At 44.6% G+C, this 12,858-nt stretch overlaps 1 protein-coding gene across 10 annotated transcripts in view; it reads left to right on the top strand.

Moving 5' to 3' along the window:
- The window catches only part of Tcf20 (transcription factor 20), a 179,980-nt gene that overhangs the window by 130,655 nt on the left and 36,467 nt on the right, over positions 1-12,858 (top strand). For 9 of the 10 annotated variants that reach the window (XM_074084605.1, XM_074084604.1, XM_074084602.1 and 6 more), the window contains exon 2: positions 2,954-8,692. In XM_074084605.1, coding sequence (XP_073940706.1) covers positions 2,990-8,692 — 5,703 coding nt within the window. In that variant the 5' untranslated portion in view covers positions 2,954-2,989. Of the gene's footprint in view, positions 1-1,708; positions 2,597-2,953; positions 8,693-12,858 lie in introns of those variants that run through there. The other variant, XM_074084607.1, reaches the window with a different exon arrangement.

Genomic DNA, 12,858 nt, shown 5'->3' with positions numbered 1-12,858 from the left:
CTAGTTTTTGTTCCAGTTAGCCTCCATCAGCTTTCTTTTATCATCTAGAAAAGGCTGTTGGCACTAAGAACTAGAAAAGAAGCATGCTGCAAACAGGAGAAATATGTGCAAGGACAGAATTGTTCTTGACAATGCTAGAGAGGAAGGAGGTGCAGGTGCAGAACCAGCTGGAACAGCACTGGAGATCCTGTGAGGGAGCACTGGAAGGATGGAAGTACTGTTGGCAGCCACCTACTTTGAAGACCAGCCTTTGACAGGACAAGAGACATAAGTTACTAACCCTGTGGAAAATCCTCTAGGTAGTATAGCATGAAGACCATGGCCTGTGAGGACTGCCACACAGGGGCCTCACTCATGCCTCTCAGGAGCTTTTTGAATTCCATGACTTAGTTTCTCCATCTGTAAAAATGAGGGCACTGGTGTTGTGAGAATTAAATGAGTTAGTACATGTAAGTTCTAGAATGATGTCATGCATTGTAGCAGACACTTAAATAGCCATTACCTGTGCCCAGCAGATCCACTGGAACAGAGAAACAGCAGTCTCTCAGAGACTTTGAAGAATATGCGAAGCAGTTTCCTTTGGACTGTTGATATTTTTTTATATGTGAATGTTTAAAGATGGTCATGTCACTATATCAGAGAACGAGGCCGTTGTCTAGCTACTTTAGACATAAGATGTCTCAGAAGAATTGGGTCAGGCTTTTACTGACCATCTTCCACTGTGATGTGTGTTTATTTCTGAAATTTCCTCACAGTTCTCATGTGTATCCAAGTTAAGTTGGATTTTCTTTTTTTCTTCTTTTGCAGTACTGGGGTTTGGACTTAGCTTCTCACACTTGATAGGCAGCTGCTCTACCACTTGAGCTACTCCACAAGTCCCAGTTGGGTTTTCCCTTAGAACTGGGCCAATAGGATTTACAGGTAGCTTATCAACATCCACTAGCTCTCCTGCTAGATCAGTCATACTCTATTTTCTCTTTCCAAACTTCTCTTACCCCCACAGTACCATCTCTGAATATGTCAGTTCTGGCCTAGTTCTCTGAGGTCTAGTTCTTATATCATTTAATTATTTAGCATGTTCCTTACTGTTTGGATGACATGAGGATCATAGCAGGGATCAGGCAATTTCTGCCCTTTAAGAGTTCACATTCTAGTTTCTGGGAAGAAACAGACGGTAAACAAATAGCATATACATGTCTGTAAGTAATAAGTACTGGGGGATAAAGCAGGGGAGAGAGATGGAGCCAGGGTGAGGGTATGGAGTTAGCTACTTTTTAATGGGAAGGCCTTACTATCAGGTTATGGCTTGCCCAGAGACTGAAAAGAGGCAAGGAGGACAAACCATATGGCTGGGGCGGGGGTGACATGACAGGCAAAGCAGAGTTCTTGTGTGACCGTGTTGTGGCCTGGGCCTGGAGCAAGGATATGATGAACTGACTTCACTAGAAGGGATCACTGACTTTCCTGTAGGCAGCTCCATCTTAACTCCTTTTGAGAGAGACTTAAGAAACTGGCTTCATAAATCATTCTAAGAAAACTGTCTATTATATTCGGACCTCACCCTAGCTCATGTGTGTTTCATAACTTTCTTTTTAAAACGATTTTGTGTGTGTGTGTGTGTGTGTGTGTGTGTGTGTGTGTGTGTGTGTGTGGCAGTACTGAGGTTTGAAATCAGGGCTTTGTGCTTGCTAGGTAGGTGTTCTACCATTTAGGCTACAACTCTTGACTCAAACAGTTGATTATTTTAAAGTCATTTGAAGTTTAAAGTCATTTGAAGTGGTTTCGCCTTGCCCTATTCATTTCTGAGAAGGGGACAAGCCAAGGCAAAAGGCAAAATAAAATCACCTCTCTGTTAATTTAGATTAATTTAAGAAGATAATGCCTTAGCAAACATAATGCAAAATGGTGGCCCAATCAGATAACTACAAAGAGTCTGGGTCCTGGGCTTGATATTCTCATCAACTCTGTTTTGCTGTCACCTAAGGTGTTTCAGTTACTGCATTCATAGGAATAGCAGTAATAAGATTAGATTGGCAAACCACATGGTTAGAGGTGCTGGGACGTCTTACAAACCTCCAAAAAAGTTTGGAATAATAATTACTGCTACTCTCTGACTTAACTCTAGCCCTTTGTACCTAGGAATTAAGGGTGTGTGGTTGAGAGGGATGCCTTGCACACAGTCATATTTCAAGAAGAGGTGGACCCCCAAAGTTTGTGTGGGTGATTGCAGCATAAAGAATCCATATAATGATCAGGAGTGAATGTAGTTGGTAATTAAGTACATCTGCAGTAATGTGCATTTGGACATGAAGCACTGACTTCAATCGCAGGCCACTTCTGTTTCTCAGGCAGTAGTGGGTCAAGTGGACATGGGCAGCCAGTAGGGTGACTGCTTCATTATTTGTGGCTCTCTGTTCAGTGGTCAGTTTAGTACATGAGAGCAAAGAAATGAAACTGGCTTTTCTCACCCTTTCCCCACCATAACTGGAAGACTCTTAAAAATTGTTCTCAGCTGGGTGTGGTAGCGCAATGCTGTAATCCCAGCACTCAGCTGAGGCAGGAGGAGCATGAATTTGAACACAGCCTGGACTACAAAGTGAGACCCTGTCTTAAAAAGTTTTTGTTGTTATTTTTTTATTGATAGCAATAACACAGCCCTATACTTAATCCAACTGAATTTAGTTGGCTCATTTATCTAATAATGAAATTCTTTAAAAACTATATTGAATTTGTATATATCTAGAGTGCTTGTTTCCTTCCACCACAGATCTCCTCCTTGATTGTTTAGGCCATTTTCTCTGGTTGTTTGCATTATCAGGAATGGCAGAGTAAGAGAAAAGGAGATGAAATTCAAATTAGCTTGTTTTGGGCATCTCAGTTGTCTAAGGCTTGATTTTGTTTGTACTGAGGAGATGCATGTCTCACACTTGTCTTTCATTTTTTCCTTTTTCAGGAGGGCTGTTGGCCTGCTGCTGTGCTGCTGAACAGTATGCAGTCCTTTCGGGAGCAAAGCAGTTACCACGGAAACCAGCAGAGTTACCCACAGGAGGTACATGGCTCATCTCGGATAGAAGAGTTTAGTCCTCGTCAGGCTCAGATGTTCCAGAATTTTGGGGGTGCAGGTGGTGGTAGTGGCAGCGGTGGTGGTGGTGGTGGTGGACGACGAGGAACAACGGCTGCTGCTGCAGCCATGGCTAGTGAAACCTCTGGCCATCAAGGTTACCAGGGTTTTAGGAAAGAGACTGGAGATTTTTACTACATGGCAGGCAACAAAGACCCAGTGGCAGCAGGAAACCCACAGCCTCCTCAGCGAAGACCTTCTGGGCCTGTGCAGAGCTATGGACCCCCCCAGGGAAGCAGCTTCGGCAATCAGTATGGGAGTGAGGGTCATGTGGGCCAATTTCAAGCACAGCATTCTGCCCTTAGTGGTGTGTCTCATTATCAGCAGGATTACACAGGGCCTTTCTCTCCTGGGAGTGCTCAGTACCAACAGCAGGCCTCCAGCCAACAGCAACAGCAGCAAGTACAGCAGTTGAGACAACAGCTTTACCAATCCCATCAGCCTCTGCCACAAGCTACCAGCCAACCAGCTTCTGGCTCTTCCCATCTACAGCCAATGCAGAGGCCCTCAACTCTGCCGTCCTCTGCTACTGGTTACCAGTTAAGAGTGGGTCAGTTTGGCCAGCACTACCAGTCATCTGCTTCCTCCTCCTCCTCTTCTTCCTTTCCTTCACCACAGCGTTTCAGCCAGTCTGGACAGAGCTATGATGGCAGTTACAGTGTAAATGCTGGATCCCAGTATGAAGGGCATAATGTGGGTTCTAATGCACAGGCTTATGGAACACAGTCAAATTATAGCTATCAGCCTCAGTCTATGAAAAATTTTGAACAGGCAAAGATTCCACAAGGGACCCAACAGGGGCAGCAACAGCAGCCGCAGCAGCAGCAGCCGCAGCAACAGCAGCAACAGCAGCAGCAGCAGCAGCAGCAGCAGCAGCAGCAGCAGCAGCATGTAATGCAGTACACCAATGCTGCCACCAAGTTGCCCTTACAAAGCCAGGTGGGGCAGTACAGCCAGCCTGAAGTTCCTGTGAGGTCCCCCATGCAGTTTCACCAGAACTTCAGCCCCATATCTAACCCTTCTCCAGCTGCTTCTGTGGTTCAGTCTCCAAGCTGTAGCTCCACCCCTTCTCCTCTCATGCAGAGTGGGGATAATCTTCAGTGTGGGCAAGGCAATGTGCCCATGGGGTCCAGAAACCGAATTTTACAGTTAATGCCTCAACTCAGTCCTACCCCATCAATGATGCCCAGTCCTAATTCTCATGCTGCAAGCTTCAAAGGGTTTGGGCTAGAAGGAATGCCAGAAAAGCGGCTGACGGATCCTGGGTTGAGTAGTTTGAGTGCTCTGAGTACTCAAGTGGCCAATCTTCCTAATACTGTCCAACACATGTTACTTTCTGATGCCCTGACACCTCAAAAGAAGACCTCTAAGAGGCCTTCCTCATCATCTAAAAAAGCAGATAGCTGCACGAACTCAGAAGGCTCCTCACATCCTGAAGATCAACTGAAGTCCCCTATGGCAGAGTCATTGGATGGAGGCTGCTCCAGCAGTTCAGAGGATCCAGGCGAGAGAGTGAGGCAACTAAGTGGCCAGAGTACCAGCTCTGACACTACTACCTACAAAGGTGGAGCCTCAGAGAAAGCAGGCTCCTCACCAGCACAAGGTGCTCAGAATGAGCCCCCCAGACTCAGCACCAGTCCTGCAGCTAGAGAAGAGACCACCTCACCAGGCAGTAAGGACACACCACTGTCATCTGAGGGGAACCCAAAAGCCAATGAGAAGACGGTTGGGGTGATTGTCTCCCGGGAAGCCATGACAGGTCGTGTAGAAAAACCTGGTGGACAAGATAAAGGTTCCCAGGAGGATGACCCTGCAGCCACTCAAAGGCCACCCAGCAACAGTGGGACAAAGGAAACCAGTCACACATCACTTTCACAGCCAGAGCCTCCAGGAGGAGGGAACAAAGGAAACAAGAATGGCGATAACAGCTCCAACCACAACGGAGAGGGAAATAGCCAGAGTGGCCACTCGGCAGCAGGTCCTGGTTTCACAGGCAGGTCTGAGCCTAGCAAGTCTCCTGGAAGCCTGCGCTACAGTTACAAAGAGAGTTTTGGGTCAGCTGTACCACGAAATGTTGGTGGCTTTCCTCAGTATTCTACAGGGCAAGAAAAGGGGGATTTCACTGGCCATGGGGAACGAAAAGGTAGAAATGAGAAGTTCCCCAGCCTCCTGCAGGAAGTGCTTCAGGGTTACCACCACCACCCTGACAGGAGGTATTCTAGGAGTGCTCAGGAGCATCAGGGGATGACTGGTGGCCTGGAAGGAACCACGAGGCCCAATGTCTTAGTTAGTCAAACCAATGAATTAGCCAGCAGGGGCCTTCTGAACAAGAGCATTGGATCCTTGTTAGAAAACCCCCATTGGGGCCCCTGGGAAAGGAAATCAAGCAGCATAGCTTCTGAAATGAAACAGATCAATTTGGCTGACTACCCAATTCCCAGAAAGTTTGAAATAGAGCCTACATCATCAGCCCATGAGCCTGGGGGCTCCCTCTCTGAAAGGAGGTCAGTGATATGTGATATTTCTCCATTACGACAGATCGTCAGGGATCAGGGAGCTCACTCACTGGGACACATAGGTGCCGATACCAGAATTGGGAGGAATGAACGTCTCAACCCAAGTTTAAGTCAGTCGGTCATTCTTCCAGGTGGTTTGGTGTCCATGGAAACAAAACTGAAATCCCAGACTGGGCAGATAAAAGAGGAAGACTTTGAACAATCCAAATCCCAAGCTAGCTTCAACAAGAAATCTGGAGATCACTGCCATCCTACTAGCATCAAGCATGAGTCCTACCGTGGCAATGCCAGCCCTGCAGCAGCAGCCCACGATTCCCTTTCAGACTATGGTCCACAAGACAGCAGACCCACACCAATGAGGCGGGTCCCTGGCAGAGTTGGTAGTCGGGAGGCCATGCGGGGTCGGTCCCCTTCTCAGTATCATGACTTTGCAGAAAAATTAAAGATGTCTCCTGGCAGGAGCAGAGGCCCAGGGGGAGACCCTCATCATATGAACCCACACATGACCTTTTCAGAGAGGGCCAACAGGAGTTCTTTACATGCTCCATTTTCTCCCAACTCAGAAAGCCTGGCCTCTGCTTACCACACAAATGCTCGGGCTCATGCTTATGGGGACCCTAATGCAGGTTTGAATTCTCAGCTCCATTATAAGAGACAGATGTACCAACAGCAGCAAGAGGAATACAAAGATTGGAGCAGCAGTTCTGCTCAAGGAGTGATTTCCGCCTCACAGCACAGGCAGGAGGGGCCACGGAAGAGCCCACGGCAGCAGCAGTTTCTTGACAGAGTTCGGAGCCCTCTGAAAAATGACAAAGATGGTATGATGTACGGCCCACCAGTAGGGACTTACCATGACCCCAGCATTCAGGAAGCTGGGCGTTGCCTCATGTCTAGTGATGGTCTGCCTACCAAAGGCATGGAATTGAAGCACAGCTCCCAGAAGTTACAGCAAGAATCTTGTTGGGATCTTTCTCGGCAAACTTCTCCAGCTAAAAGCAGTGGTCCTCCAGGAATGTCCAATCAAAAAAGGTATGGGCCACCACATGAGACAGATGGACATGGACTAGCTGAGTCTGCACAGTCATCCAAACCTAGTAATGTAATGCTAAGGCTTCCGGGTCAAGAAGATCATTCTTCTCAAAACCCCTTAATTATGCGGAGGCGTGTCCGTTCTTTTATCTCTCCCATTCCCAGTAAGAGACAGTCACAGGATGTAAAGAACAGTAACACTGAAGATAAAGGACGCCTCCTTCACCCATCAAAAGAAGGCGCCGATAAAGCATTTAATTCCTACACCCATCTTTCTCACAGTCAGGATATCAAGTCTATCCCTAAGAGAGATTCTTCCAAGGACCTTCCAAACCCAGATAATAGAAACTGCCCTGCTGTTACCCTCACTAGCCCTGCTAAGACCAAAATACTGCCCCCTAGGAAAGGGCGGGGATTGAAATTGGAAGCTATAGTTCAGAAGATCACATCCCCAAATATTAGGAGGAGTGCATCCACAAATAGTGCAGATGCCGGGGGAGACACGGTCACCCTAGATGACATACTGTCTCTGAAGAGTGGTCCTCCTGAGGGTGGGACTGTGGCTGCTCAGGAGGCTGAGATGGAGAAGAGAAAAGGAGAGGTGGTGTCTGACCTAGTCAGTGCAACCAACCAGGAATCCAACGTTGAAAAGCCTCTTCCAAGGTCTTCAGAAGAATGGCGTGTTAGTGGGGATGACAAAGTGAAGACAGAGACACATTCAGAAATAGTTCCTCCTGGAAAGGAACCCTCTGGTGCCATGACATCCACAACCTCACAGAAGCCTGGCAGTAACCAAGGGAGAGCAGATGGTTCTTTGGGTGGGACAGCACCTTTAATCTTTTCTGACTCAAAGAATGTAGCTCCAGTGGGCATTTTGGCCCCTGAGTCAAACCCCAAGGCTGAAGAGAAAGAGAATGATACAGTCATGATTTCACCCAAACAAGAGAGTTTTCCCCCAAAGGGGTATTTCCCATCAGGAAAGAAGAAGGGGAGACCCATTGGTAGTGTGAATAAGCAAAAGAAACAGCAGCAGCCACCACCTCCACCTCCTCAACCCTCTCAGATAACAGAGGGTTCTACAGATGGAGAGCCAAAGCCAAAAAAGCAGAGGCAAAGGAGGGAGAGAAGGAAGCCTGGGGCCCAGCCAAGGAAGCGGAAAACCAAACAAGCAGTTCCCATTGTAGAACCCCAAGAACCAGAGATCAAGCTAAAGTATGCCACCCAGCCGCTAGATAAAACTGATGCCAAGAACAAGTCTTTTTTCCCTTATATACATGTAGTAAATAAGTGTGAACTTGGAGCCGTTTGTACAATCATCAATGCTGAAGAAGAGGAACAGACCAAATTGGTGAGGGGCCGGAAGGGTCAGAGGTCCCTGACCCCTCCCCCCAGCAGCACTGAAAGCAAGGCACTTCCAGCTTCATCCTTCATGCTGCAAGGGCCTGTGGTGACAGAATCTTCTGTTATGGGACACTTGGTTTGCTGCTTGTGTGGCAAGTGGGCCAGTTACCGGAACATGGGTGACCTTTTTGGGCCCTTTTATCCCCAAGATTATGCAGCCACTCTCCCGAAGAATCCGCCTCCTAAGAGGGCCACTGAGATGCAGAGTAAGGTCAAGGTTCGACACAAAAGTGCTTCCAATGGCTCCAAGACGGACACTGAGGAGGAGGAAGAGCAGCAGCAACAACAGCAGAAGGAGCAGAGGAGCCTAGCAGCGCACCCCAGGTTCAAGCGGCGCCATCGCTCAGAAGACTGTGGTGGAGGCCCTCGGTCCCTGTCCAGGGGACTGCCTTGTAAAAAAGCAGCCACTGAGGGCAGCAGCGAAAAGACTGTTTTGGACACAAAACCCTCTGTGCCCACCACTTCAGAAGGTGGCTCCGAGCTGGAGTTACAAATCCCTGAACTACCTCTTGACAGCAATGAATTTTGGGTCCACGAGGGTTGTATTCTCTGGGCCAATGGCATCTACCTGGTCTGCGGCAGGCTCTATGGCCTGCAGGAAGCGCTGGAAATAGCCAGAGAGATGGTGAGTAGGAGAAATCTCTTACCGGCTTGGGGTTTTTTTACTTCATTTTGGTTCCATTTCTTCCACCTTAGTTTTTGCACGTCACAAGTTTGGTGGCTCAAATAATCAATAGACAATGAAGTGAATAGTTAGGAAGATTTAACTTTTATTTTCACCAATAACTTGTCTGTGTCAGGCCAGTGCCTATAGTGTTTTAGAAAAGAAGGGTCCCTCCCCTATCTTATCCCTGATTTCTGCTTCCAGGAGACATTCATTTATATCCATTTATAGCTTTTAGAAGTTGCTGCCTCTGCTAGTTTCTTCTATTTTTGAATAAATAACCTTTTACTGCCATTTATATTACTTACTGGTTTTTAAAAATCACTATTCAACATCTGTAATAGTTACAAAGATAGTATGTATTTCCTTCCTCCTAAAATACTGAATTGCTTGGGTTTTGTTTGGTTTTGAGGTTTTTTTTGGAGACAGGGTCTCACTGTGTATCCCATTCTTGGCTGGAACTTCCAATCCTCCTGTCTTAGCCTCCTGAGTGCTGGGATTGCAGGCATGTACCACCACAACCAGCATTACTCTAGGCTTAATTAACTGATGTTTTTGTTTACTTTATTTTCTTGAGCTGTATCTGTCTAACCTACACTTTGTAACAGGGGTAATTTATACCCTAGGTCTGTTTCACAACTTACCCTGGAGTGGCTTATCATAAGTTACTCTGCTATTGAACATTATCTGCTCTACCCACGTCCTCCTCTTTCTTAAAATAGACTTCCATTTAAGGGAGCATCATCCTCTAGTGGTTTCCTGAGAAAGGTGCATGGGTGGCAAATATGTTGAGATCTTGTCTCTCTGGATGTGCTTAATTGGGAGTTGACTGGACATGGAATTCTGGACTGGGAGTGATTTTTCTCTCGCTGTCTTGGATTCATTGCTCCTTACTTGTACTTGTCCTTTGGCTTTGTTGCAGCTGAGAGGACTGGAGCATTCCAAATTTAAGGTCTTTGTGTATGCTGTTTTTCTCTTCTGGAATGTTTGAGGATCTTCTCATTTTCCCTAGGGTTCTGAAATCTCAAAATGATACGCTTTGTGTAGGTCTTTTCATTTGTTGTGTGACTACTCTGAGACCTTTTCTGGCTGTACACTCAGCATCTTTCAGTTCAGGAAATTTGTGTGGTGTTTTTTTTTTGTTGTTTTGTTTTTTTCGGTGGTACTGGGGCTTGAATTCAGGGCCTTTACCTTAAGCCACTCCACCAGCCCTGTTTTTCTGAAGGGTTTTTTGAGATAGGGTCTCACGAACTATTTTCCAGGGCTGGCTTTGAACCACAATCCTCCTGATCTCTGCCTCCTGAATAGCTAGGATTATAGGCATGAGCTACTGGTGCCCAGGTATTTTTTATATTTTTGAAGAGCTACTTCTTACAGATTTTAAAAAGTCAGCTTTGTTTATGGTTGTAATACTTTCTTTTTTGAGTACATTATAAATTTTTTTCTAAAACTGTTTCATCTGTTTCCTATATACTCTTTCTAACTAGAGGCTCTTCAAATGCCTGGTTGTCCTCTGCTATCCATTTATATTTCAGTAAAGAAAGAGATGCTAAAAAATAATCACTTGAAGCTCTGTGTTATAATATGAACAAGGCTTGTTAGTCAGTGGTACTCCCTATAGAAGGCAGCCAGTTATCGTTTATAGGCCTTTTCCCTGAGGTCAGTTTTCCCAGAGAAAAATCTTAAAATCTGCTATCTAAGGGTGTAAGTGTAGCTGCCAGCATCCTAAAAGCCAAGTAGAGAAGAGGAAGGTTATGGGGGTGGAGATATGTTCTCATTATTCAGTGTGTATACTTTGACATCCTTCTACTTGTTTTTGATATGCTCCCTACCTCTTTGGTGGGGACAGTTGCCTGATTAAGTTTGGTTTACTTGGTTGAGTTAGAAGTCTAGCTCCTCTTACTGCCCTTCACTCAGTGCTTCCGTTTTCTAGTCCCTCTCACACACTCGGTTTCTGAGGACCTGGGCCTTCCCTCCTCCGATGTGCATTACTCTCTGCGTTCTTGCAGCCCACTGAATCACTTAGTCTTTATCTACCTAATTTCAAACTTCCAGAATTTGAATACCTCCTCTCCCATTCTTCATGTCTTCATGAGTACTGCAAGTTTATCTTCCACCACCACCCCTCTTTTTGTGAGAAGGGAACAGATGTATAAATCCATTTTTAGTCTGACATATTTAATTATATGAACTTTTTGAGTTAGTTTATATATAAAGTTTACTATACTTGACAAATACATAAATGATTTCTAATCATATTTAATAAGGATTTTAAACTGGGTGTGGTGGTGCATGCCAGGCAGAAGAATTATGAGGTCAAGGCCAGTCTATGCTACATAGTGAGTTCAAGGCCAGCTTGAACTACACAGCGAGATCCTGTCTCAAAAAAAAAAAAAAATTATCAGGCAGGATCATATATCAGTCTCTCTCCTCCCCACCACCAATTTTATCAGTACATTATTCCTAGAATTCATAACAGTTTAAAAAAGGAAATATTAATAAGCCAAAATTTTTTTAATGTGCTTAATCTGCAATGGTAGAGCGCTTGCCTAGCATGCTAAAGCCCTGGGTTCAGTCTCTAGCACTGCCATAAAAAAAAAAAAAAAAAAAGTGTGGGGGGACTATATATATATTTCTTGAAATTAGAACTGTCTAATTCAAGGAGCTTGCCTTTCTCTCTTAGACACCCCAACCGTGATTTTTCTTTTTCTTTCTTTCTCTTTCACTCTCTTCATTATCAGTGTCACTCTGAACCATTGTTTGAAATAGAAGATTTACTTCCTCTAATAAAGTTTTGGCACAGTGATTTTAAATTGCAAATCTAAAAGGACCACATTTAGGAACTCTAACGTACAAAATTCTTTTTTAAAAAGTGAGATTTGAGCACTCAGTGGTCCACCAATCGTCTTGGCCAAGTTGATGGCCTGCTTGCCAGCTTTTCCCTGACAGTTATAGCATTTGGAGGGCTTGTTTGTGGATGGGTATGTGACCATCTGGGAGTGCTTTCTTTATTTCAACATTTAATATTGATTGGTAACATCTCAATGCAGTTTTTATGTGTAAACTTTTGAGCATTCTATAGCAGTAACTGAAAACCAATAATCGGACAAAATCCCTAGGCCCTGTGTGTCAGTCCATGTCTACTTTATAGAAAGTAAAAGGTACTCTGTAATCCTCAACTGCAGTTAGCTCATTCCCTGAAAGGGTGGTGAACAGTGAGCCTGCCACTTAAAATGTTTCTTCAAAAAGTGACTATTTAGTCTACTACTTCTCAGATTTGATCACCAGATAAAATCTAGAATTTATAATTGGAATAAATACACCAAATATGATAAATCAGTCTCTTTCTTAGCACTGGCCTAATATGAATCCCTTTAGGTAGCAAACACTGAATGTATTTTTTGTTTTTAAAACTCTAGTTACAGTCTCAACTGTTTCAGAAGTGCTTCAAGTTAATCGTATTATCTGAGATAAAAAGTTGTAATACTTCATTTAAGGCAAATGGTATAGAAACGTGGTAATAAAAACCCTGCATGCTTCTACATAGTGAGGCTTTAAATTTTTGGACTGGCCCTGCTATTGCTCCTTCAGGGGCTTTATAGTTCACCACTTCCTGTAATAGCACCAACTGAAGTCTCATACTGCAGCTTTAAGCTTATTTCCTAACTTTCTTTCCCACTGGTCATCTATTTATTTACATCCCTCCCTCTTTTTTTTTCTGTCCCCATCCCCCTTGGCGATGTTTTATTTACTTATGTATTTGTTTGTGTACTTATTCACATATGTATGTATGTATTTATTTGCTTCTTGGTGCTGTGATTTGACCTTAGAGCCTGTGCTTTCTAGATAGGCACTCTGCCACATGAGTCACAACCCCCAATTCTGAAGGATTTTTTTAACATCTTAAACAAAAAGCATGAATCTAGAACCCATGACTTAGGATCAGTTCACATCCCTCTCTCTTTAAGAATAGAGTATTAGCTTTATATTTTGAACTTACTTGTACATCTGTCTTATTCTTATAAGCCACCCAGTGAAATAGGAAGGGAAAATGTATCATTCCATTACCCTGAAAGTAAAAGATAATTTATTAGCTTTAGTGCACATGGTCATTTAGTAGAGTCCCA

The sequence above is a fragment of the Castor canadensis genome, chromosome 8 (genome assembly GCF_047511655.1).
Source record: "Castor canadensis chromosome 8, mCasCan1.hap1v2, whole genome shotgun sequence".
Taxonomy (NCBI): Eukaryota; Metazoa; Chordata; class Mammalia; order Rodentia; family Castoridae; genus Castor; species Castor canadensis.
The sequence above is the reverse complement of the archived record's forward strand: the minus strand, read 5'-3'. Positions and strand labels throughout refer to the sequence as shown.